The 25,979-nt window shown below is 43.6% G+C and overlaps 1 protein-coding gene across 1 annotated transcript in view; it reads left to right on the top strand.

The window, feature by feature from the left end:
• LOC140481766 (carboxypeptidase O-like) overlaps window positions 1-23,859 on the top strand; it is a 46,505-nt gene extending 22,646 nt beyond the window's left edge. The window contains exons 6-11 of the mRNA XM_072578297.1: window positions 1,232-1,336; window positions 5,183-5,293; window positions 5,423-5,513; window positions 14,380-14,582; window positions 17,359-17,443; window positions 23,496-23,859. Of these exons, the coding sequence (XP_072434398.1) occupies window positions 1,232-1,336; window positions 5,183-5,293; window positions 5,423-5,513; window positions 14,380-14,582; window positions 17,359-17,443; window positions 23,496-23,767 (867 nt within the window). The 3' untranslated portion in view covers window positions 23,768-23,859. The remainder of the gene's footprint in view (window positions 1-1,231; window positions 1,337-5,182; window positions 5,294-5,422; window positions 5,514-14,379; window positions 14,583-17,358; window positions 17,444-23,495) is intronic.
• Window positions 23,860-25,979: the final 2,120 nt, after the last annotated feature.

Raw genomic sequence — 25,979 nt, 5'->3', positions numbered from 1 at the left:
TCACTAGTTTCCTCATCTCCCTTCCCCCCACCTCATCCCAGTTCCAACCTGCCAGCTCAGCACCGCCGTCTTGACCTGTCCTATCTCCCCATCTTCATTCCTACCTATCTGCTCCACCCTCCGCTCCGACCTATCACCATCACCCCCTCTCACCTACATTTACCTATCACCTCCCCAGCCACCCCACATCCCCAACGCCCACCCTCCACCCTCCTATTAATCTCCTAGCCCCATTCCCTTCCATTACAATTCTGGTGATGGGTTTTTGCTTGAAACATCAATTCTCCTGCTCTTCGGATGCTGCCTGGCCTGCTGTGCTTTTCCAGCGCCATACGTTTTGACTCTGATCTCCAGCATCTGCCGTCGTCATTTTTCCCACCAACCTTTTTACAATCCATGTGACAATACTTCCCCATATGTTCTACCCCTGGATCATCTCAGTCAGCTTCCCAATTACTTAGGGTACTTTTGCCAAGTACAATGTTGTATAATTGAGATGAATAGTTGATACTGCATGTGAGAACACACTTATCATGTCTATCTGAGCTCAGTTAGTTGGTGTTAAACATCCTGCAGAGAAATTTGGCCTTTGTTCCTCTAGACTTTTACTGGATTTGAAGCTCAAATCTCAGGAACTCAAAAAGTAATGTGACAACATCTCTCCTACTCACACCATTGAGAAAAGGAAACTTTCATATCAAGATCTTGGGATTCACTTCAACCCTGGTCACTGGAATGGTAGAATTGGATTTCCAATAGATACCAGTTGAATTGGGAATGATTGGGATTTGGAAGGGACGTGCTTTGAAGTTAGTACCTTGGGGTGAAGATTACCTTTCAGAACATCACTGGGTCACAAATGGAGCTCTTTGATTGTCTGAACCCATTAGATAGAAATAGTCTTGGTCTGCTGTACTGCAGCGAATGACAGACATGTGTTGTATACATTTTAAGATGTTATTAAGACAATAGATATCATCCAAGCAGGAAACCTAAAGTTTGTAACAAGGCCATTCATGTCCTCTACAAAGGTTCCTCCAGCCAAGATATTGGTCTCTGGGTGGACACTGGAAATTTCCAGTTGGCAAATGTCTGTCTTTCTATCGCACTGGCACCAGAGCCATTGCTACACATCGTTCTTCCTCCTGCGAGATGCTGTGATCCCAATCACCCCACACAGATCAACATCCGAACCAGTGGCCCCTTCATCTTCCATCTGTTTTGTTTGCAGATCAGTAAAAAATCTGATAAACCCAAGAAGATTATCTGGATGGATTGCGGAATTCACGCCAGGGAGTGGATTGCTCCTGCTTTCTGCCAGTGGTTTGTGAAGGAGGTGAGTGTCCCCTTACTGGAGATCTACAACAGGAGACTGAATGGGTGGGCCAGGGGGCGGGGTGCAGGGTGGGGTTGGGAGAGTGGAGGTGGGGGAAGGGAATAGACAGGATAGATCAGGAGAAACCTTCCCCCTTACTGGATGCATTAATAACCAGAGGGTACACCTTTAAGGTAAGGTGCAAGAGGCTTAGAGGAGATTTGAGGAAATGTTTTTTCGTCCAGAGGGCGGCGGGTGTCTGGAACTCACTGCCTATAAGTGCGGCAGAGGCAGGAACTCTCAACATATATAACAAGTATTGAGATGAACACTTTGTTATGGACCAGACCAAATCGCCTCAAAATATATTAAGAAGATAGCCTGAACCTTAACTTTTTATTATTTTAAAAGTAAGTGTAAGGCATTACATTCCAGCTGCAATTCGATTGCTCAAACCACTCAACCTTAAGCAAAACACACTTTATTTTTGCACTGTAGTTAAAATACAGTCAAAATGCTTAAAAAAATAATATATATATATTTACATCAGTATAGTAACATCCCATAATTAAGCCCTTGGCAAAGACAAATTCAGGAAAACGTGAGAACTGCAGATGCTGGAGATCAGAGCTGAAAATCAGCCCTGATGAAGGGCCTATGCCCGAAATGTTGATTCTCCTGCTCCTTGGATGCTGCCTGACCTAATGCGCTTTTCCAGCAACACATTTTTAAATTCAGGAAAATGGCAAGTCTCCATTGTCATTCCAGCAACAGGAAGAGAACTCCAGTTTTTAGCTGTAACAGAGAGAGGAATAAAAGCTTCCACATCCACTTTCAAAACCCCGGTAACTGCAAAAAGATAAAACTAAAAACTGTCATTCTGTGGGAGCTTGATCCCGCCCATTCAGGCTGCGTCTATTGTTCCAACTTGAAAGGAAAACCCAAGGCTTCAGAAGATGCTTACTTAATTGGCTTTGAGCATACCACTGTTCACCTCTGTCTTAACCTTTCTTCATGTAAAAAACTCAGGACAAAATGCATCTCTTAAAGCTGTAGTATTGTCACAAGAGGATTTTGTGACGGAGGATGGGAACAAATTGTGGCTGTGAGAGCTCCTCCTTTTTGAGGTATTTTAGGTGTTGGAGGTGATTTCCTCCAATTCCAGGAGCAGCAATTACTGCTTTATATGGTGTTCCATTGTTTTGGAACTTTGGGGAGAAAAAGATCAAAATAATGGAACTTTAAAAAGGAGGAAGGGAAGAAAGGTAGAGATCACCCGGTCAGTGAGAGGGGGAGAGAAAGAAACCTACAGTGCTGTCTGACACAGCAGTGGATCTGCACAGCTACTGCCTTTGCTGACGTGGAGGAGCATGTGTCAGAGAGCTCACAGCACAGGAGCAGATAAGTGCATGGTTTTTAAAACCCCCTTGCCTCTGCTGTTGACCTGTCCCTTCTCCCCCACAGACCTAGCTGGATCTAACCTTGTCCCTTCTCAGTGTTGAACCCAAACCCTCCAGACCCATTACCCATCCTTAGCCCTTGTTGGACCTGCTTTCTCCTCCACACCCCGACCTGCCCTAAACATTTGCCTTCACCCTTTTACATCCTGGCACCCTGCCCACCTGGCAACCAACCCTCCCAGCACCCTAACATCACACAAACCTCTAGTACTGGTGGCTTGACTACAGATGTCAATGTGTACGTTCACATTTCGCAACATAGCAGCTGATGGCTGCGAAAAGGGGATGTGGCTTGTCTTCCTCTGACAGTTCTATGCTACAAGTGAACTGTTGGAATGAAAGTATGGCTCCGCATTACTGAGAGACCCCTGCTCTACTCCGAGCAGAATCTCCTCTGAGGAATGCAGGCCTTCCTTCTTTCTTTAAAAAGAAGGGCTAGAGTGATAAAATCTGCAGGAGACTGCAGGAAAATCTGTCCTGGGTATTATCAATGAGCAGATAATGAACTGGCTTTACAGATAATACAGAATAATGGTGACAGTTCTTTTTTTTATGGCAGCTGCTTTGCAAAAGAATGTACAAAGTCACAGATAATATCAGATCATGCAGAGAAAGCAGTTTATTTCCAATAAAAAGGCATTGCTCAGAGACCTCAAGATAAATAGCATTTGAGATTAATGCTGAGAGTCCAAGATAGTTCAAGCCAGTTGAGCTAACAACAAATATAATTATATCCAGTCATTTCATAATAAGGAAAGTTAGTATAGAGAGCAGCTGGTCGAAACTCAGGGAGGACAGAACCGAATGGCCTAGAATTTGGATAATTTTTGACAACACCCACTGTTAACATTAATGGCATTTACCTCTTGGAATCTGACCTTTGTCTCGGGATTTAATGCCATGGCAGATTAAAGTGCAAAATACTGAAGCTGGGATTTGTCATTTGCTGATCTGCAAAGATTGCAATGTGGACCCTCCCTCCAGTTGCAACTCCACTGCCCCATGAAGCCAGCAATCATTGATCTGACAGTTTTCCCTTTTGAACTCTATTATCTATATCGAGTTTAGGAGCTTTCACCATCTCTCAGTGAAGGTAAACAAAGCATGTGCTTACCTGTGTACCCATGACTAGATCTTTCCTGGAACAGGCCTCCTATCTACCTCCAGAGGCTTCAGTTTGAGAGGCATTGTTCCACATCAAGGGTGGTTGATCAGGAGTCTGTGCTACTGTAACTACCCATCACAGGCAAATTGCAAGGATTTACAGATTGACAAGCAGGTGTGCCTTTTCTCAGATGTGCTCCGATGAGCAGCGAGTCCCAGAGAAGGAACTTACACCTGAAGTTTCTCACAGAGTCAGGGATGCTATCCACTGTGTCACAAGGTCTCCACTATCGATATTAGAAGCTCCATAAAGAATTAACCCCTGTTCAATGAAGTGTAACAGCCTTTCTAGCCTATAATCACTGGCTCTGGACTTCCCAATCATCAGGAATACCCTTCCTGAATTTACTCTGTCGAGTCCTGTTAGAATTCTACAGGGGCCTATGAGATCCCCCTTTATTCTTTGTAACTCCACTGAATATAGTCCTAACCATTCAACTGTCTCTTCATATGTTAGTCCTTTCAACCCAGGAATTGGTCTGGAAAACCTTCAGCACATTCTCTCCACAGTCAGAACATCCTTTCTCAGATAAAGAGACCAAAACTGCACGCAATCCTCCAGTAGTGGTTAAGGACCTGTACAACTGCAGCAAGGCATCCCTGTTGGTGTACTCGAATCTTGTAGCTACAAAGGCTATCTTACTGTTTGCCTTCTTCACTGCCTGATGTTGTTCATGGTTATTTTCAATGATTGGTGTATAAGGACTCCCAGATCTCATTGCACATCCCCCTTTCCCAATCTACCACCATTCCTATAAAAGTCTGTCTTCCTGTTTTTGCTACCAAAGTGGATAACATCACATCAATCCACATTGTATTAATTTACTATGCATTTGCCTACTCACTCAACTTGTCTAAATCACACTGAAGCATCTCTGCATCCTCCTCACCCTCCCACTCATGGTTTTCTGTCTATAATAATAATTTAATCATTAGCATTGGTGCCTGTGGTTGCATTTCATTGGCACGCATATAAACTCCTGGGCAAAAGTGAGGCCTGCAAACCAGAGTTTAGATCAGAATGGTGCTGGAAAAGCACAGCAGGTCAGACAGCATCTGAGGAGCAGGAAAATCGACATTTTGGACAAAAGCCCTTCATCAGGAATTGGGTCCGGCCTAGACAACCAACACTGATCAACAGAACTGCTTATAGTCAGGATGAGGCTCCTTGAATAAAGCTCCATTAAATACTTCTAATCTTCTCTTTCTATAATCTCACTTTGTTTGTGTGCTTATGTGCCAGGTACTAGAGACATACACTGCAGACCCTCAAAAAGATCGTTTCCTCCAACATATTGACTTCTATGTTCTGCCCGTTCTGAATATTGATGGTTACATTTACTCCTGGACAACAGTAAGTACAAACCCAAATTGTAATTATGTAACGCCTACTGAAACACAATTCCTACCTGCAAGTCTGTGAAACTTGCCTCAGTGTAGTTCGTCATTCTACACTAAGTCTAAAATCCTTCTCGATTTCTAGGACCGTTTATGGAGAAAATCCATGTCTCCATGTGACAACAGCTCTTGCTTTGGAACTGATCTCAACAGGAATTTTGATTCACATTGGTGCAGTAAGTGGTGTTCTCAAATCTTCTCTTTTGCATGTATGTCCATCTCATTTACATTATTCTTTATTTAGGAATCAGCCATCCTCTCCCTCGATTGGTTCCTGTCTTCCCATCAATCAATCTGTTGACCTTGCTACTATTGTAGATCACAGTGTGGAAGTTAACCTATTTGAATCTTTTAAAAAGCCTTTCACAAACTGGGGTCAAGTTTAAGTATAAAATGAGAACCTCTGGCACAGGGCATGGAGTGGGAGATGGTTGTCATTTTGAAATGCTGAACAAATATACTGGCAATTCAAATTGAATTAATATGACATGCTCCTGTTGAATGAATTAATTTTACAAGGATACTTTCACCCACAGTCAAAACTTGTAAAAAATTAATTGAATTCAGCATCTGACAAAAGTCTCTGCATTCTGAGTTGCATTAGCTGTGGCATCATCATATCAATCCCACTCTGGAACAGATTTGGTGCTTTCAGTTTCAGAATCATCCCTTCACAACCAATCATAAGATGGAGGAGCAGAAGTTGGTTGTTTAGCCAACTGAGTCTGTTCTGTCATTCCATGAGATTAAGGCAGATCTAATAATCCTCAATTACACTTTCCTGCCTTTTCCCACCATACCTTGATTCTCTTACTGATTAACAATCTCCCTCAGCCTTGAATATAATTAGCTATGTAGCCTCTACTGGTCTCCTCAGCAAAGAATTCCACAGATTCACTACCTTTAGGGAGAAGAAATTCCTTCTTATCTCTGTTTTAAATGGGTGACCCCTTACTCTGAGATAATGTCCACTGATCCTAGACTCAGTCACAAGAGCAAACAACCTGTCCCCATGTCAAGTCCCCTAAGAGCCTTGTATGTTTCAATAAGGTCTTCTCTCATTCTTCAAAACTTCAATGAGTGTATGTTCAACCTACTCAACCTCTCCTCATAAGACATTGGTGAATCTCCAAATCATCCTATTCTCCATTCTCTAAATTACATGTTTCTCTTTTTCTGAATGATCTGATAGCAGTTTGTGTGCTAATAACATGGTTAAGATTAGATTAGATTACTTACAGTGTGGAAACAGGCCCTTCGGCCCAACAAGTCCACACCGCCCCGCCGAAGCGCAACCCACCCATACCCCTACATTTACCCCTTACCTAACACCACGGGCAATTTAGCATGGCCAATTCACCTGACCGGCACATCTTTGGACTGTGGAAGGAAACTGGAGCACCCGGAGGAAACCCACACAGACACGGGGAGAACGTGCAAACTCCACACAGTTAGTCGCCTGAGGTGGGAATTGAACCCGGATCTCTGGCGCTGTGAGGCAGCAGTGCTAACCGCTGTGCCACCGTGCCACCCATCTAAATTTGATGATGATCAAGTTGGGGCAATGCAAATGGTTCCATTCTTTGGAAACCTTTATCTCCATCAACCATCCAGCTATTCGAACTGGCTCAAACATAATCCTTGAATAGCCTGTTTAAGTTCACATTCAAAGATTGAACTACAGTATTAAAACTGACTGATATAACTGTTATACAAATGTTATTTCTTCATAGGCATTTCTTGATGTCATTGGTTCTATGGAACCGGATCATACCACACACTGATAGCTGCATTCTTACATATGTACCACACAATGGATCCATTTCTTCACTTTATCCTCATTCATCCAACTGTTGTCATGGGCGTGCACACATCCTGCAGGGATTTGGATTTTAGTTTGATTTTATGTTTGAAAATGACTGTAGTTTTTAATTTTGTTGCAGGCCTGAACCTTGATTTCTGTTATCATCCCAGTTAATGCTGATTAGACTGATCCCAGAATGAAATCTGGCTTGATTATTTTTAAATTTAATGTGGCTATCTCTCACTGAAACATAAGCACGTAGGCTGCAGATATAGTTTTAAAAATAATTTGATTTGTTTACACAAATGAAAACTAAAATAAAAACAATCCAAGCTATCTAAGTTCAGCAGAATTTAAAAGAATTTGAAACACAAGACAAAAGAAAATCCTATCTATTCCCCAATGCCATCTCTTTAGACTTATTCAAAAACCAAAGAAAATCTTCCTTCCTTGTCCATGATTTGCCTTAACTGTTTTTTCTCAGATCCTTCCCTGTGAGCTGTGAGTGAATATTCACGTGAACAAGAGCTTAAACTTTCTCAGCCCTGAACAACCTACAAAATTCGAAACATTCCTGATCTGGACCTTTCGCAAAATACATTGTTACATTGAAGTAACTTATTTCTTAACTGATCTGAACAAACTCCTTTTTCTGGAAGGGGCTATGCTGGCACTTGATTTCACCCAAATCGCCTTCAAAGTTCCCCAAACTTTTCCAATTTCCTCATTTTTCAAGGCTGAGATTGATTCTTGCTTGTTCCAATCCCATAAGTAAGTTAATTTTATTCAAAGCTTTCTCTCGCTCATCATTAAACCCTACTTTATAAATAAACTTGCATCAATATGCCAGGAGGCATAAACTGGTTTAAAAGATTATAGTTCCAGAAATACTGAATCAATTAGTTCACAGATGCAGACTCATGCCCAACTGTTACATTTGAAATCCAAACTATAAAATATATGCTATTATAGATACCTTTCCCATAATGTTTATGCCTGTGGTTTTCACTAGAACTGCTTTCAAGCCTTTCCACTCCACAGTTTGTTTTCTGGGCCTATTCATGGGTGTTTCTTTATTCTTCTTTTATTCAATTGTGAGATGTGGGCTTCACTGGCTTGGCACCATTTTGTTGTCCATCCCTAGTTGCCCTTGAGAAGGCAATGGCGAGCTGCTTCCGTGAATCTCTGCAGTCTATTTGTTGTAGATTGACCTACAATGCTATTCTGGAGGGAATTCCAGGATTCTGAGCCATCCAGGTTGCTGATATGACATAATGAGCACTTGTTGTTTATGCTGCTTGTATGACGATGAATTGCTAAACATTGGTCAACTAGAGGTTCGTTGGTAGTCTTAAAATAATCTTGGTCTTCTGCTGCAATAATAGACTTTCTGGCTGCACCAGCTATGCATTGGTCTGAAATCTTCGCTGGAGGCAGGAGTTGATTGGGCCCACTCAAATGTGTATATCGGCATTGCACTTATGCTGACAAAAGGACAATTTTCAAAGATGCATCCCTATCTGTTCTTCTCAAGATCAGAGAAGTGGTTGGTCTGTATTCTTATGAAGGAATTGGTCTTGGGAATCCTCCTTTGGACAAGTTTCTTCTATTCTCTCACCAATTTTGCAGGAACACTGAATTCCTAAAGTGCAACACCATTGTTTGGTGATTTGTTTTTAATTAGAATATGGGTGTCACTGGCTGGCCAGCATTTATTACCCATTCCAGGTTGCCTTTGAGAAGGTGGCAGTAAGCTGCCTTCTGGAACCGCTGCTATAGCTAGACCCGCAACGCCCTTCGGGAGGGAATTCCAGGACGTTGACCCAGTGACAGTGAAGGAACGACGATATATTTCCAAGTCAGGATGGTGAGTGACTTGGAGGGGAATTTGAATGTGGTGTTGTTCCCACCTATCTGCTGCCCTTGTCCTTCTATGTGGAAGTGGTCATGTGTTTGGAAAGCATTGCCTAAGGATCTTTGGTGAATTCTTGCAGATAGCACACACTGTCGCTACTGAGTGCTGGTGATGGAGAGAGTGGATGCTTGCAACTGCCCTGACCTGGATGGTGTTGAGTTTCTTGAGTGTTTTTGGAGCTGCACCCATCCAGGCAAGTGGGGAGAATTCCATCAGACTTTGGCTTTGGAAAGTAGATAGCAAATGATATGACTTTTACTTTGAAACAAGTCAAGGATGCATTTCAGTTGATCCTTTCCCTTGCACGTTCTTCCTTGTCTTTAAACCCCTGCGCAGAATCTTGGTGACAAACGCCTGCTTGATTCCATATGTTGATTTATAAAGTGAGTAAAATATGTATTTATACTTGTAAAGTATCCATTTAGAAAGTGGAAAATTGAAGCTGATGGTTAACGTGAGAAACAGCACTTCTCACCAGAGAAAGAAGGGAGGGGGCTGACTTAAAAACCAAATGTGGGCCAAAACCTAATTTTTGGCACCAAGAAAGATAGGACTGTCTTACACACTTCAACCTACATTATTTATTCAGCTCTGCTCCAATTGAGCAATGTAACACTATCTATTTAATATCTACAGAAACGCTCTGAAGTAAAATATCTGTAAAGATATTTGCTGACCCAGTGCTCTGAGTGTACTTGGCCATTTTCTTCCTGTTTATCCAGTTCTGATTGTGGCTGCTTAGTATTTCAGGTTCCCAGAATTTTAAGTGCAGGAGTCAGAATGGGAAAGTGGAGCAGTGAGAGGTTAGAATTTGTCAGTGTGAGGTAGTGCAAGAACAACAGGGTGTTTATCTTTCAGCACATACATCACTCATTGTTCTTTCTGGTGAATTGGTTGTGTTGAATTTTTAATTAGCACGCTATTTGCTCATGGAATCATAATCTTGCTGAGCTCGCTTCACAGATCGGACAATCAATTAGCTGGCCTCTTCCAGTGATTGTACAAGTCTTCCTCCAAATAGAGGACCCGCACCAGGCAGACACATCAAGTCAGCTTTAATAGCATAAACTGGACTGTCTCAGTCACTTCGGGAAACCCCAGGCTGTACTTTGTGCTCTTTAGCTTAATGTTTCAGCTGTGTGTGCTTGGTGTTAAATATGTATGGTACACTGCCTCCATCTAGTGGCTATGATGCGGGGAATGGCTTTAAGCCCAACAGATTGTCAGGGTAGAAACAAAAACTCAGCAGGTCATAGAGACATACAGATGTACAGCACTGAAACAAACCCTTCTGTCCAACCCGTCCATACCGACCAGATATCCCAACCCAATCTAGTCCCACCTGCCAGCACCTGACCCATATCCCTCCAAACCCTTCCTATTCATGTACCCATCCAGACCCCTTTTAAATGCTGTAATTGGACTAGTGTCCACCACATCCTCTGGCAGCTCGTTCCATACATGAAAAAGTTGCCCCTTAGGTCTCTTTTATATCTTTCCCCTCTCACCCACTCAACCTATGCCCCTCTAGTTCTGGACTCCCCCACCCCAAAGAGGCCATCTATCCGATCCATGTCCCTCATGATTTTATAAATCGCTATAAGGTCACCCATCACCCTCCAAAACTCCAGGGAAAACAGCCCCAGCCTGTTCATCCTCTCCCTATAGCTCAAATCCTCCAACCCTGGCAACATCCTTGTAAATCTTTTCTGAACCCTTTCAAGTTTCACAACATCTTTCTGATAGGAAGGAGATCAGAATTGCCCACAATATTCCAAAAGTGGCTTAACCAATGTCCTGTATAGCCGCAACATGACCTCCCAACTCCTGTACTCTATACTCTGACCAATAAAGGAAAGCATACCAAACGCCTTCTTCACTATCCTATCTACCTGCGATTCTACTTTCAAGGAGCTATGAACCTGCACTCAAGGTCTCTTTGTTCAGCAACACTCCCTCGGACTTTACCATTAAGTGTATACGTCCTGTTAAGATTTGCTTTCCCAAAATGCAGCACCTCACATTTATCTGAATTAAACTTCATCTGCCATCCCTTAGTCCATTGGCCCATCTGATCAAGATCCCATTGTAATCTGAGGTAACCTTCCTTGCTGCCCACTACACCTCTAATTTTGGTGTCATCTGCAAACTTACTAACTATACCTCTTATGCTCACATCTCAATCATTCATATAAATGGTGAAATGTAGTGGACTCAGCACCAATCCTTGTGGCACTCCACTGTTCACAGGCCTCCAATCTGAAAAACAACCTTCCACCACCACCCTCTGTCTTCTACCTTCAAGCCAGTTCTGTATCTAATTGGCTAGTTCTTCCTGTATCCCATGAGATCTAACCTTGCTAATCAGTCTCCCATGGGGAACCTTGTCGGATGCCTTACTGAAGTTCATATAGATCACATCTACTGCTCTGCCCTCATCAATCCACTTTGTTACTTCTTCAAAAAACTCAAGCTTGTGAGACATGATTTCCCATGCACAAAGCCATGTTGACTATCCCTAATCAGTCCTCGCCTTTCCAAATACATGTACATCCTGTCCCTCAGGATTCCCTCCAACAACTTGCCCACCATCGATGTCAGGCTCACCAGTCTATAATTCCCAGGCTTGTCCTTACCGCCCTTCTTAAATAGTGGTACTATGTTAGCCAACCCCCAGTCTTCCGGCACCTCACCTGTGACTACCAATGATACAAATATCTCAGCTAGGGGCCCAAGCAATCACTTCCCTAGTACATCTCGTTAGGTCCTGGGGATTTATCCACCTTTATGCATTTCATGACATCTAGCGCTTCCTCCTCTGTAATATTGTCTGGCAACATCTGTGCACAGAAACCAGATGTAACATTTCAACTCTAGTGACTCTTCTCCATAAGGACTGCAGGTGCCAAAGATCTGAAACAAAAAAATATAAATTGCTGGAGAAACTCAGCAAGTCTGACAGGAACTATAATGAAGGAGTCACTGGAACTTGAAAAGTTAACTTTGCTTTCTCTGCACAGATGCTACCAGACCTGTTGAGTTTCTCCAGCAATTTATGCTTTTGTTTCAGATCTTCAGCATCTGCAGTCCTTTGTCTTATTTTAGACCTTTGCTTTATTGTAGAGGGAGGGCTTCCGAAAGCTGATTGAGACCAGATCGGAGATCAGCGGGCCAGGAATTCCACAGCATTGGCTAGTGTTTCTCAGTTTAATTTTCAGGAAAACTCGGTCTGGGGAGGAGAGGTGACCCTCTCAATTGAGGCAATTAGGGACAATTAAGACCCTTCTCCCACCCCCATCGCAAACAGACCCCCACACTGAGGCTGATTCATGGTCAGTCAGTGGGAGCAACCTCCTGGTGGGATTGTGTTTAGCTACAGTCAGTGAATCATCTCGTTAGAGACTTACCTCGATGGTGTTCACTTGCCAAGGCTCTAAAATCATGGACCCCCTCTCCACGATCACAGCCTGGCTGCTGTGGCCGTTTAAAATAAGTTTTCTTTTAACCTAATCTTCAGAGGAACCCCTGTTGGGAGGTGGCCTCTTCCCTCTCTCTCTCTCGGTGTAGGCACTGGCAGATGCCAGTTCAGATGTTGGCACTGCCAATTAGTTATCATTGGAGGACCTCTCTCTGGCCCTCCAGACCTAGGAGAACTCTCACCTTGATTTAACATCCTCTACCCAATAATTATAGCTTGGCAAACTTGTGTTCGGTGATTAATCCTGACAAGGTTCTCAGTTGGGTTCAAATTTGATCCAGATGTCATAGTCACAGAGTCAAAGAATCAGTCAGCACAGAAACAGACCCTTAGGTCCAACCAGTCCATGCCAACCATAATCCTAAACTTAAATAGAGTCATAGAGATGTGCAGCATGGAAACATTCACTTCAGTCCAACTCGTCCATGCGACCAGATTTCATAAACTAATCTTGTCCCATTTGCCAATACTTGCTATCCCTTCCTATTCATATACCATTAAGATGCTTTTTAAATGTTGTAATTGTACCAGCCTCCACCATTTCCTCTGGAAGCTTATTCCATACACGGACCACCCTCTATGTGAAAAAAGTTGCCCCTAGGGTCCCTTTTAAATTTTCCCACTCTAACGCTAACCTATGCCCTTTATTTCTGGACTCCCCCACTGCAGGGAAAAGACCTTGTCTATATATCCTGTGCATGCCACTCCATGCTTTTATAGATCTCTACCTGTCTGCAGTTGGCCCACAACCTATTGCCTTTAGTCCTAATCCCAAATGGAAAATATAGGCCTAGAAGAGCCTCAGTTGAGCTAGAGTTGCTGCTGTCTCTATTTGACAAAATCCCCATGATGCGATAAAACTGAGCTGGCATTCAATTCCATCTAGAAAGTCCATGTGGTGTTCGAAATACTTCACACTGGTCCCGTTCTCCTACCGGGAATGTGGGATGTTGTTCCAAGAAAGTTCACTCTGAATTATCATGAATGTACCAATTTATTATATGACATAGGAGCCTACATTACACTTTGTGTTAACTCGTCCCTCAATCTGCATTACAGTTTGGGATATCCATCATTCCCAGGGTTTGATGGTTTCTGGACTATGCTGACTGCAAATAAGGTTCCTTTGTCCCAGATAATCTACAGAGCGACTGGGTAGTTGCAAAATCCAAAATTCAGACTGCTACTTGTCCTGCAGATGCTCTTGTTTGTTTATCTGTCTAAGGGAATGCAGGTGTCTCTGGTTGGGCCAGCATTTATTGCTCATTCTGAAGAGATGGGCTGCCTTCTTGAATGTGCTGTACTCCTTCAGATAGATGAGCACCCCTAACAATGATAGGAAGGGATCTGGAATGAAAGCAAAACACTGCATTCTCCCAGGACTGCTGACCCCTTCCTTTACAAACACAAGCCGGCCCCCTTTCAGAATCCTCACTCCACCCCTACAGGGAAGCAAAGTGAAATAGAAGCTGTGTTCCTTGTTTATTCACGTCAAAGAGTCACGCAACAGCAACTTCCACTCACAAGACATTTCAATGTGGTAAAGCATCCCAAAGAGCTTTCTAGAGCAATGTTCACGTGACCCTTGGTACCCAAAGAGATGTCAGGACAGGTGTATAATGGCTGGCTTGAACAGGCAGTTTTTAAGGAGCTTCTTCCCGAACCAGAATGATGCAAAGAGGTTCACATGGAGAAAATTGCACAACTTGTGACCTCAGCCGCTGAGGGGTAACGGTTCACGGTGAAGGTTCTGGGGACAGCACTGGCCAGAATAAGAGAAACAAAGGGATGGATACATCGATTTATGCTTTCCTTTGAAACTGTGCATTTCAATCTTTGCTTCAGGTATTGGCGCTTCAAGAAACTGCTGTTCGAACACCCACTGCGGCTCAGCACCAGAGTCTGAACCAGAGACTGTTGCAGTTGCTACTTTTCTTCGGGACCATCTGCACGATATTTTGTGCTACCTGACCATTCACTCCTACGGACAGCTGATTCTTACCCCCTATGGGTACACAAATACAACAGCTAACAACCACGAGGAAATGGTGAGACCTTTTCACTAGGCAGCGTGGATTGGCAGTCTAAACTTTGGATTTTGCAACTACCCAGTCGCTCTGTAGATTATCTGGGACAAAGGAACCTTATTTGTAGTCAGCATAGTCCAGAAACCATCAAACCCTGGGAATGATGGATATTCCAAACTGTAATGCAGATTAAGGGATGAGTTAACACACAGTTTAATGTCGGCTCCTACGTCATATAATAACTGAGTACATTCATAATAAGAAATAAAATGACTTGCATATGTGTAGAATCTACTCTGACCTCCAGATACCTGAAAGTGCTTTACAGCCAGTGATGTGCTTTTGAAAGTGTAATCACAACTGCAGGAAATAAGGTGACTGATTGGGATCCAACAAAAGGCAAAACATTAACCAGCAGGTCATCTGTTCTGGTGAAGTGGATTGAGGGATGAATGCTGACCAGAACTTGAGGGAGAGGTGGATCCTCAGGTCCACAGCTCACCTGAAAGACATTGCCTGTCTCACACTGCACTGAGGTGTCAGCAGAGATTACCCATCCAGGTCTCCAGAATAGACTTTGAGCCCACAATGTTGAGCTATGACTAGCACTTCTTGATCTTCAGCTCCATTCAGATGTAGCGACTGACAGTCAATCACTTGGACAATTTGTGTTGTATCGAGAGACGGGACACAAGCTCACTCAGTATCTAGTCCAAAGCAGGTTATAATTACAATCCATATTGGATCATTTACAAAAACTGTCCATTTTAAAACAATCTAGTGACCCATTTCCAGGATAATTTTAAATCTTCTTGAAAATATTCTGGTATCAGGGACCAGGGCTTCAAAAAGAGTTAGACTGTGACCATTTGCAAGTCTTTGTTCATTGAAACATCTGGATTAGTGGTGCTGGAAGAGCACAGCAGTTCAGGCAGCATCCAACGAGCAGCGAAATCAACGTTTCGGGCAAAAGCCCTTCATCAGGAATAAAATTCTGATGACCAAGACACAGGGAATGAGAGAAGCAGTAAAGCATTTTATTTCACCCTATCTCCAGATAGCAAGTATTTGGAGATATAGGACTTGATTCAGGTTGAGGTAGACCAGCAGTGAGTTGGTGATTGCAGGGGTATGTGTGCTTTGGGAAAAGGGAGAACAGTTAAAGTGAAATGGAGACAACATATTCACTTTGCTTCATCCCTGATCTGCAATGATAAATTGCTGCTAGCAAGGCCATTCACCAGAGCTGGCAGGGGAATGTGGGTAAAAAATGGAGCCTGAAAAAGCACAGCAAATCAGATGGCATCAGAGAAGGAGGGGAGTCAATGTTTCAGGCCGGAACCTTCCATGAGTGCTGATGAAAGGTTCCGACCTGAAACGGCAACTCCCCTCCTCCTCTGATGCTGCCTGACCTGCTGTGCTTTTTCCCGCTCCACTCTTTACCCACTCTGACTCTGCAGGATCTGCAATTCTCACTATCTCCAATGCCTTCCTGCCAGGATCTGATCACCTCTTTGGGAGCCAATCAGCAAAGTCATGGGACTGAAGGAGATCCTGGCAGGAGAGTTTTCAATTGCTGTTTCACTAGTTTTTCCTGTGGGATAGTTTTCTTTGGGGAAGTGATAGTGGGAGGTGGGCTTGTATGTCCAGGTCCCAGAAGGAAATCCGGGGTACCCATGTTCCAAATCCAGCCCTTCTCTTACATGACTAGCAGGGACCATTCCTGAATTGCATGGACACTTTCACTGCCAGGGTCAGAGCTTGCTGCTTTCATGTGCCATTCACAAAGTTGTGCCAACATTGCAAAGACCCAGTCATATCAAGAAAGGCTTCTTCCACCTAGCTGCAGGACTCACACTCACAATGCAGGTAATAGAGTCATAAAATAATAGAGTCGTACAGCACAAGAAACCGATTCTTTGGTCCAACCAGTCCATGCCATGTTCCCAATCTAAACTAGTCTGACTGCGATTGGTCCATATCCCTCCAAACCTTTCCTATTCATGAACTTATCCAAATGTCTTTTAGATGTTGTAAATGTACCCAAATCCATTAATTTCTCTGGCAGTTCATTCCACGCACAAACCACTCTCTGTGTTAAAAAAGTTGCCCCTCGTGTCCGTTTTCAATCATTCTCCTCTCATCTTAAAAATATGCCCCCTAGTTTTGAACTCCCTCATCCAAGGGAAAAGGCCCTTGCCATCCACCTTGTCCGTGCCCCTCATGATTTTATAAATCTCTACAATGTCACCCCTCAACCTCCTACACTCCAGGGAAAAAAGTCCCAGTATTTCCAGTCTATTTTTATATCTCAAACCCTCCAGTCCCAGCAACTGTAGTATAGTAAATATAGTAAATCTTTCCAGTTTAATAGCATCTTTCCTATAAAAGGGCAACTAGAACTGCACACAGTACTCCAGAAGAGGACTCACCAATGTTCTGCGTAACCTCAATATGACATTGCAACTCATATACTCAAATGTTTGAGCGATGAAAGCATGTGTGCTAAATGCCTTGTTAACCACCCTGTCTACCTTCTTTTGTGAGAAGACAGTTTCTTGCATTAGTACCTGTGTCGAAAAGAAGGAGACCTGCATGGGTAAGAGAGGTCTCAACGGGAGAGAAAAGGGAAAATGGTTCAAATCATTGTTATAAATATGCACGGTCAGCTCACAATAGAACTGGAGATGCCTTCCCCTGAGACTGTATATTGACCAGAGCTGAACTTGTTCTGAATTCTTGAGTTCTTCTCTGCAAGGGCCTCCTGTTTGAGCAACGCTGTCCTGTTATTTTGCAGATGAGAGTTGGAGAAAAAGCAGCCGATGCTTTGGAACGGAAACATGGGACCAAGTTCAAAGTGGGGCCTTCCTCCTGGATCCTCTGTAGGTTTCACCATTTATCCTATTGACCTGGCTGTTTGCTCCTTGTGCATCTCGCTTTGATCAGCTCAGATCTAGAGCCTCTCCCAATATAAGCTTCTCTGAAGCTGAACTACAAAGCAATTCAGCTTATTTTATCACAAAGGAAAGAGCTGTTTTGCATTACAATGGTCAATATCATTTAGAAGGGTGAACTCCCCCTTGAAGGCAAGCCCCAGATTGAAATGATTATTCATTTGAAAACTCTTGCGGGAAGTGCAAATAGTCCAGCAAATACTAATGGGGCACCAAAGACATTGAGTCAGGTTATAAAATGTTCGTAACTTTAAGAGTGCAGTGTTGTGCATTAAGGAAAGCTGTAACGTGAGGTGATAATACCTGGCAAATCTAAACCAGGCAGTGAAGCAAAGTCCACTGTGTACATTTAATAGAAAAGAAAATTGTAAAATGAGTAAGCAAAGATGAGATGTGAAAGGCAGTAAAGAATTATGATCTCTAAATGCTCGTGGGGTGGTTAGTTAGGTGGGGAGGGCTGGGATTGTTGTACCAAGGGAAAGACCAGGAAATGGAGACTGAGAACTGGGGTGCTGAAGATGAGGCCACACATGAGGCCTTGAGGATTAGATCACAGGCCGTGAGTCAAGATTGAGTGCCTGAGAGCTTAGGGTAGGAATTCCCTGGAGCAAAGGTCAGGTACCAGATGCCATTTTGCTGAAGCTGGGTTGGGGTGTTGCGAGTCCTTTTGCAAAGGTGCCCGTTAGGTCTGGGGTGGGTTGAGTGGGGAGCAATGGAGATTACGAGTGGTGGGAAGGACAGGGAGGATGTAATTGGGTTTTGGAGTGATAATGGACTGGGTAGGATGGTGGGGGGGGGGAGCTGAACAAAGGGGTCAGTGGAGCAGTGTGCTGGAGGGTTAGGGCCACAAGGGAGATGGTGGGGTGACACACAGAACAGCAAAGGGACTGAGATGTGACAAGGAATTGCAAAAGGGCTGGGGAGAGACGTGGGAACCAGGGTGAAGAAGGGGTCCACAAGGGGCCTAGGAGAGGCAGGAGTGGCATATAGATGGGGAGGCAGAGGGGGTGGAGACTGGGGGGGGGGGGGGGCACAAGGGTGGTGAGTGAGGCACGCAACAAGGAGATTGGAAGAATGCAGAAGATATGGGGGGGGGGGAGAGAGAGAGAGACAGAGAGAACCTCAAGTGGAGGGAAGAGCATAAAAGGGAAACTACAAAAAGGAATGATTTGGAGATGCCGATCTTGGACTGGGGTGTACAAAGTTAAAAATCACACAACACCAGGTTATAGTCCAACAGGTTTAATTGGAAGCACACTAGCTTTCAGAGCGCTGTTCCTTCATCAGGTGATAGTGGAGGGCTCAATCCTAACACACAGAATTTATAGCAAAAATTTACAGTGTGAATGTAACTGAAATTATACATTGAAAAAATGATTGTCTGTTAAGCCTTTCATCTGTTAGAATACAGTGATAGTTTCACTTCTTTCATGTGTAAATCACAAACCCTTTTTTTTAAAGTTGCATTCTCGGGTTAGCTGTTAACAATGGTGATAGCTGGACAATATGTTGAAGGTGTTAGCCCCCTGTGTTCTCTGTCTATGACCTGATGTTTAGATTGATTCTAATCTAAAAAGTGAGATAACGGAGTTTTACATAAATTCATGCAGTTTTTGAGCTCAGAGTTCTACATGAATGTATGCAGGTTTTGAGCAAAGTACAATGTAACTCTGAAAGTGCAAATTCACCCCACAAAATATATGTGTGTATGTGGGGCTTTGTCTGTGTGTGTGTGTGTGTGTGTGTCTATCTGGGGTGGGGATTATGAGTGTGAGAAAGTGTATGTGTGTGTGTGTGTGTGTGTGTGTGTAGTGAGTGTAGAGTGTCTTAAGTCCGTGAAGGTATGCATGTGTGAGTGTGGGACTGTGTGTGTCTGTAAGGGTGTGTGTGGGTGTCTGTGTGCACATCTGTGTATATGTGTGTCCGTGTGTATGTGTATATAGGAGTGTCTTTGTGTGTGTGAGAGTGTGTGTGTGTAGGAGTATCTGTGTGTGTGTAGTGCAATGGTGATCACCTGTAATGTGACATGAACCCAAGGTCCCTGTTGAGGCCCTCCCTGTCCATACCGGACTTAGCTATCAGCCTCTGCTCGGCCACTTTTCTCTGCTGCCTGTCCCGAAGTGCACCTTGGAGGATGGTCACCCAAAGGTCCAAGGTCGAATGTCCTGGACCACTGAAGTGTTCCCCAACTGGGAGGGAACTCTCCTGTCTGTTGATTGTTGTGCGGTGCCCATTCATCCGTTGTCGTAGTCTTTGCTCGGTTTCCCCAATGTACCATGCCTCCGGGCATCCTTGCCTGCAGCGTATAAGATAGACAACGTTGGCTGAGTCACATGAGTACCTGCCATGTACAAGGTGGGAGGTGTTCCCACGCGTAATAGTGGTATCTATGTCCACAATCTAACACGTCTTGCAGCGTCCACCATGACAGGGTTGTATGGAGTTATCCTGAGAGCCAGACAGCTTGCTACGAACAATGATCTGTTTGAGGTTTGGAGGTTGTTTAAAGGCAAGTAGTGGAGGTGTGGGGAAGGTCTTGGTGAGGTGCTCATCCTCATTGATAATGCATTGCAGGTCACGAAGAACATGGCGTAGTTTTTCAGCCCCTGGGAAATACTGAACAACGAAGGGTACCCTGTCAGTTGCAGCACGTGTCTGTCTCCTGAGGAGGTCATTACAGTTCCTTGCTGTGGCACGTCGGAACTGGCGGTTGATGAGTTGGGCATCGTACCCCGTTCTTGTGAGGGCATCCCTGAGTACTTCCAGATGCCCGGCACATTCCTCCTCATCTGAGCAGATCCAGTGTACACGCAGGGCTTGTCCATAGGGGATGGTTGCTTCAATATGTTTTGGGTGGAAGCTGGAGAAGTGTAGCATTGTGAGGTTGTCTGTGGGTTTGCGGTAGATTGTGGTGCTGAGACATCCATCCTTGATGGAGACGCACATGTCCAAGAATGAGACAGATAGTTGAGAGTAGTCCATGGTGAGTTTGATGGTGGGATGAAACTTGTTGATGTCACTGTGTAGTTTTATCAGTGACTCCTCGCCGTGGGTCCAGAGGAAGAAAATGTCGTCAATGTACCTGGTGTATAACATTGGTTGGAGATCCTGCATAGAGAAGAAGTTTTATTCGAACCTGTGCATAAAAATGTTGGTATATTGGGGCGCAAATTTGGTCCCCATGGCTGCTCTGTGTGTCTGGATGAAGAACTGGTTGTCAAAGGTGAAGATGTTGTGATCGAGGATAAAGAAGATGAGTTGTAGGATGGTGTTTGGAGATTGGCAGTGGTTGGTGTTGAGTACTGAGGCTGTTGCCGTGATGCCATCAGTGTGAGGGATGCTGGTGTAGAGTGCGGAAATGTCCATTGTGACGAAGAATGTTCCCGGTTCGACTGGTCCGTGGGTGCTGAGTTTTTGTAAGAAATCCGTAGTGTTGCGACAAAAGCTGGGGATCCCCTGTACAATAGGTTTCAAGATGCCTTCAACATAGCTGGAGAAATTCTCACATAGGGTCCCATTGTCCAACATGATGGGACGGCCTGGTGTGTTGGCTTTGTATACCTTTGGAAGGCAGTAAAAGTCGCCTACACATGAAGTACGTGGGATGAGGGTGCACAGAGGCCGATAGCTAAATTCAGTACCCATAGTGAGGGCCTCAACCAGGACCTTGGGGTTCATGTCACATTACATGTGACCACCATTGCACTATACACAGATAAACACACACAAACACACACACACGTACACTTTCTCACACTCAAAACCCCCAACCCAAACAGACACACACAGACAAAGACCGACGTGCACACATATATTTTGTGTGGTGAATTTGTACTTGCATTATACTTTGCTCAAAAACTGCATACATTCATGTAGAACTCTGAGCTCTAAAACTGCATGAGTTCATGTAAAACTCCGTTATCTCACTTTTTAGATTAGAATCAATCTAAACATCATGGCATAAACAGAGAACACAGGGGGCTAACACCTTCAACATATTGTCTAGCTATCACCATTGTTAACAGCTAACCTGAGAATGCAACTTTTTTAAAAAAGGTTTTGTGGTTTACACATGAAAGAAGCGAAACTATCACTGTATTCTAACAGATGAAAGGCTTAACAGACAATCAATTTTTCAATGTATAATTTCAGTTACATCACACTGTAAATTTTTGCTATAAATTCTGTGTGTTAGGATTGAGCCCTCCACTGTCACCTGATGAAGGAGTGATGCTCCGAAAGCTAGTGTGCTTCCAATTAAACCTGTTGGACTATAACCTGGTGTTGTGTGATTTTTAACTTTGTACAAAAAGGAAAGAACAATTTCAAACCTGACAAAAAAATAACAAACTGCTCACTGGGTTTGAGAGATCACTCAGGTAAATAACTAGTTACAAAAGGATGTGGAGTTGCTTCCTTAACGCTACAAACGTTCAGGAGCTACTATATGGGAAAGTCCAGTGGATGCTATTGTAATGAACATTAGCACATTGTTCGATTTAAATCTGAGACCACAAAATGCAATACAGTAAAAAGGGCAGTAAGTATCTGATTTAAATATTCCAGCACTGTGACTATGGGATACAACCACTTTAACTTGAACCTCATCAATCCAGAAGGTGTGTTTGTGGTGATAGTTTTTGTATATAGAAGTGCATGTATAAAAGAAAATTCTAGTGTTAATTTATGTCTGTAGTCCTGTGCCAATTTGAAAACTGTGCTGTCTAGGAAATTAATGTGTATTGTGCTTTAAATTTCAATGGAAGATTGACAACGATTGAGGATTTTGATGAGGACCCTTCAGACAAAAGAAAATATTCAGGGCTTTGACCAGGAGGTGCCAAAGGCTTTGTTAAGGCCACAGAAGGAATTGACTAGAAATTGAGTAGGGATGAGCAAGTGCAGAGAAGCTGGGTTGGCTTGAATATGGAATATCCTTTTACTTTCACGTGCATGCCATTGTTGAAGAACAGTGAAAATCTTTTACAATGTCTCCCTCTTATGATGCCATTTTAGGTACAAGTACCTAGGGCTCAAAGCCAAGAAGCCTGAGGAGATTTGATGGCTTTATGGATAAATACTTTGAGATAAAAAAAAGGAAAGAATGGGTGGGACGGTGGTGAGGAGAGAATTTTAGGATCCCTACGGTGTGGAAGCAAGCCATTCAGCCCATCGAGTCCGCACCAACCCTCTGAAGAACATCCTACCCAGACCTTACCCTATGTTTGTAATCTTGTATGGTTAATCTACCCAACTGCACATCCCTAGGCACTACGGGCAATTTAGCATGGCCAATCCACCACAATTTGCACATCTTGGAGAGGGTAGGACTGACTGGATTTCTCTTGGAAAGAATGAGCACAGACCAGATGGTCTGTCAAGGGGTAAAAGAAGAAGGGTGGGATAAGGGGACCTGGAAACTGGAGAAGAACCAGGACCCAAGACTTCTCTTCCTGGCCCTGGTTCCAAGGCAGTTTTCAGAAAGGCGGTAATTTAACATGGGACCACAAAGATGATGTCAGAACAGAGGTGAAACACTTGGTCAAAAACCCCGAGGTTTTAATCGTTAACTTAAAGGGGGAGCATGATCTAGAGGGGAAACAAGTGTTGGGAGAGAGAGCTTCCAGAGTTTGGGACTAAATAACAAAAAAACCAATGAACAGCGGATGCTGAAAACCAGAAACAAATTGCTGGAAAAGCTCAGCAAGTCTGGCAGCATATGTGGAGAGAAATCAGAGTTAACATTTCAGATTCAGGGTTCTGATGGGAAAATTTAACTCTGCTTTCTCTCCACAAATGCTGCCAGACTTGCTGAATTTTTTTTCTAGCAATGTTTGCTTTTGTTCCAGAGTTTGGGGCCTAGGCAGGTGCTGTCTTTGGAATGATGGTACTCATTAAAGGAGGTTGTATAAGTTGGTGTTTAATCATTGGAGGATGGTACATCCGGTCGGCTCATGTATTGAAACATCTCCCCTTTCAGATTATTCGTCTGGCTCCTCACGGGACTGGGCAGGGGAAGTCGGGATTGACTTTTCCTATACGTTTGAGCTCCGAGACAATGGGACCTACCAGTTTCTGCTCCCAGAGGATCAGATCCAGCCAACCTGTGAGGAAACCATGGCTGCTGTGACGACCATCATCGAGCACGTCCATAACAAACATTTCCCGAACTCCTCTCCGACCATTGTTGCTCTCTGGTCGGGTGTTCTGACCCCGTACTTATTAAGCTTGTACTTTGTGAATTCGCCGTAGGAAAGAGAGGGCTGACAGATAACCTGATGGACCTCTCTAAATAATGAAGGGCTTCGTTAGGATCGATACAAAAAAACAATGATCTTCTGGAAACCAATAGCCATAAAAATATAAGATACTCACAAATAAATCCAGTGGAGAATTCAGGAGAAACCTTGTTTTTTTTAACATAGAGAGTGCTGAGAATATGGAACGTGGAATGGTTGGGGTTTATCTATTTCCTGGAAAGCAAGTTTTGTTTATGACAGAAAAAGGAATAGAAGGAAATGGTGATAGGATTTGATGAAGTGGAGTGGAAGTTAGTTTCTATTGTCCCAGCATCAACCTGTTGGGTGGTACTAAACCAATAATACAATCACAGCTGTCAGATGGGGCTCAGTGACACTTTCAAATCCCACCTCACAGGCTTGGGCACAAAAACCAAGGCCGGCACTGCCGGTGTAGTATTGATGAACTGCATCACTACCAGAGATGCCATTTTTAAGTTGGGTCCCTGATTTTCCTCTCTGTTAGATGTAAAACATCCTCATCTTTTGATAAAGGGCTGCAGAGTTCTCCCTGTGTCCTTCACATTATTGATCCCTCAGCCGCCAGGTAAAACAGACACCCTGGCTCACAGAAAACAAAAAACAAAACTGCAGACGCTGGAAATCTGAAATACAAACTGAAATTGCTGGAGAAACTCAGCAGGTCTGGCAGCATCCGCAGAGAGAAAACAGGGTTAACGTTTTGAGTGCAGTGCCCCTTCTTCAGAACTGATAGCAGATGGGCAACTGTGGTATTTATGCAGATGGCAAGGAGCTGAGGGGAAGGGTGGTAAAGGAGTAAATAGGTAGTTGGACACAGAGCCTAGAAAGAGAGAGAAAGGCAGACTGATAATAAGTCACTGTCATCAGCATAAATACCTCCTTTTCCCAACTCCTATTAATTCTGAAGAAGGGTCTTTGGACTCAAAATATTAACCTTGTTTCTCTCCACAGATCCAGCCCGATCTGCTACGTTTCTCCAGTAACTTCTGACCTGATCATTATCTCATAACTGTTCATGGAAACATGCTGTGTGCAATTTGACTGCCCATTTCCTACAGTGCAGCACTGACTTGCATTTGCAAAGTATTTTCTTATTTGAGCAACTCTTTGGGCTGTACTGTTCGAGTGAAAGTAGTTATACAAATGTAATCTCAATTTTTCTTACGAATGCGGGAGCTCACAATAGTTTGAGGATCGAACTGATTCACTGTGTCTAACAGTCCACAACTACGACAGGCAATGCTAACAATGCTGTTGCAGTGTCTATTAATACATCTTTGAATCTCTGTTAATACAAAATACAACCCTCAATGCAAGTCACGCTAACTGTCCGAATCCCTTAGCATTCTAGACACAAGCAGAGGATAGAGCGTTTGTAACTGATTTCTGACTTGCCAAAATGATTGAATGAAAACTTCAGGGTCTTGCTGTAATATTATCTGCATTATTCAACACTGAAAAGTCAAATCCCACAGGCAACATTCCCATGGAAGCAACTGAACAGGAACAATTTGCATTACTTGCTCATCCATCATCATTCTTGTGATAATCCTATAATCTAGGAAAGCAGTGTCTTCTCCAGATAATTTTTGAATAATATATAAACTAGAGCAGTCAATCATTTGTGACTTCTGACATTTAATAGTTTAAATCCCTTAAGTTGGTGCCCATTTGAAAAGGGCAATCATAGAATCCCGACAGTGCGGAAAGAGGCTATTCAGCCTATTGTGTCCAGACCAACCCTCTAAAGAGCATCCCACCCAGAGCCAGCCCCCTACCGTATAACTCTGCATTTCCCATGCTAACCCACCTAGCCTGCACATCCCTATACACTGTGGGCAATTTAGAATGGCCAATTCACCTAACCCGCACATCTTTGTACTATGGGAGGAAACTAGAGCATCCGAAGGGAACCCACACATATACAGGAAGAACATGCAAACGCCACATAGGCAGTCACTTGAGCTGGAATCAAACCTGCATCCCTAGCACTGTGAGGCAGCAGTGCTAACCGCTGAACCAGCGTGTCAATAGATCCTTCCAATACTAGCATTGACCTAAATGAACATTCTTTGCTTCTATTTCAGATCTCCAGCCTCTGCAAGATTCTTGTATTTGTTCACGGATTGGGTCATGGCCAGCATTTATTGCCCATCCCGAATTGCCTATTATGCCTTTGTTTA

The sequence above is a fragment of the Chiloscyllium punctatum genome, chromosome 10 (genome assembly GCF_047496795.1).
Source record: "Chiloscyllium punctatum isolate Juve2018m chromosome 10, sChiPun1.3, whole genome shotgun sequence".
NCBI lineage: Eukaryota > Metazoa > Chordata > Chondrichthyes > Orectolobiformes > Hemiscylliidae > Chiloscyllium > Chiloscyllium punctatum.
The sequence above is the reverse complement of the archived record's forward strand: the minus strand, read 5'-3'. Positions and strand labels throughout refer to the sequence as shown.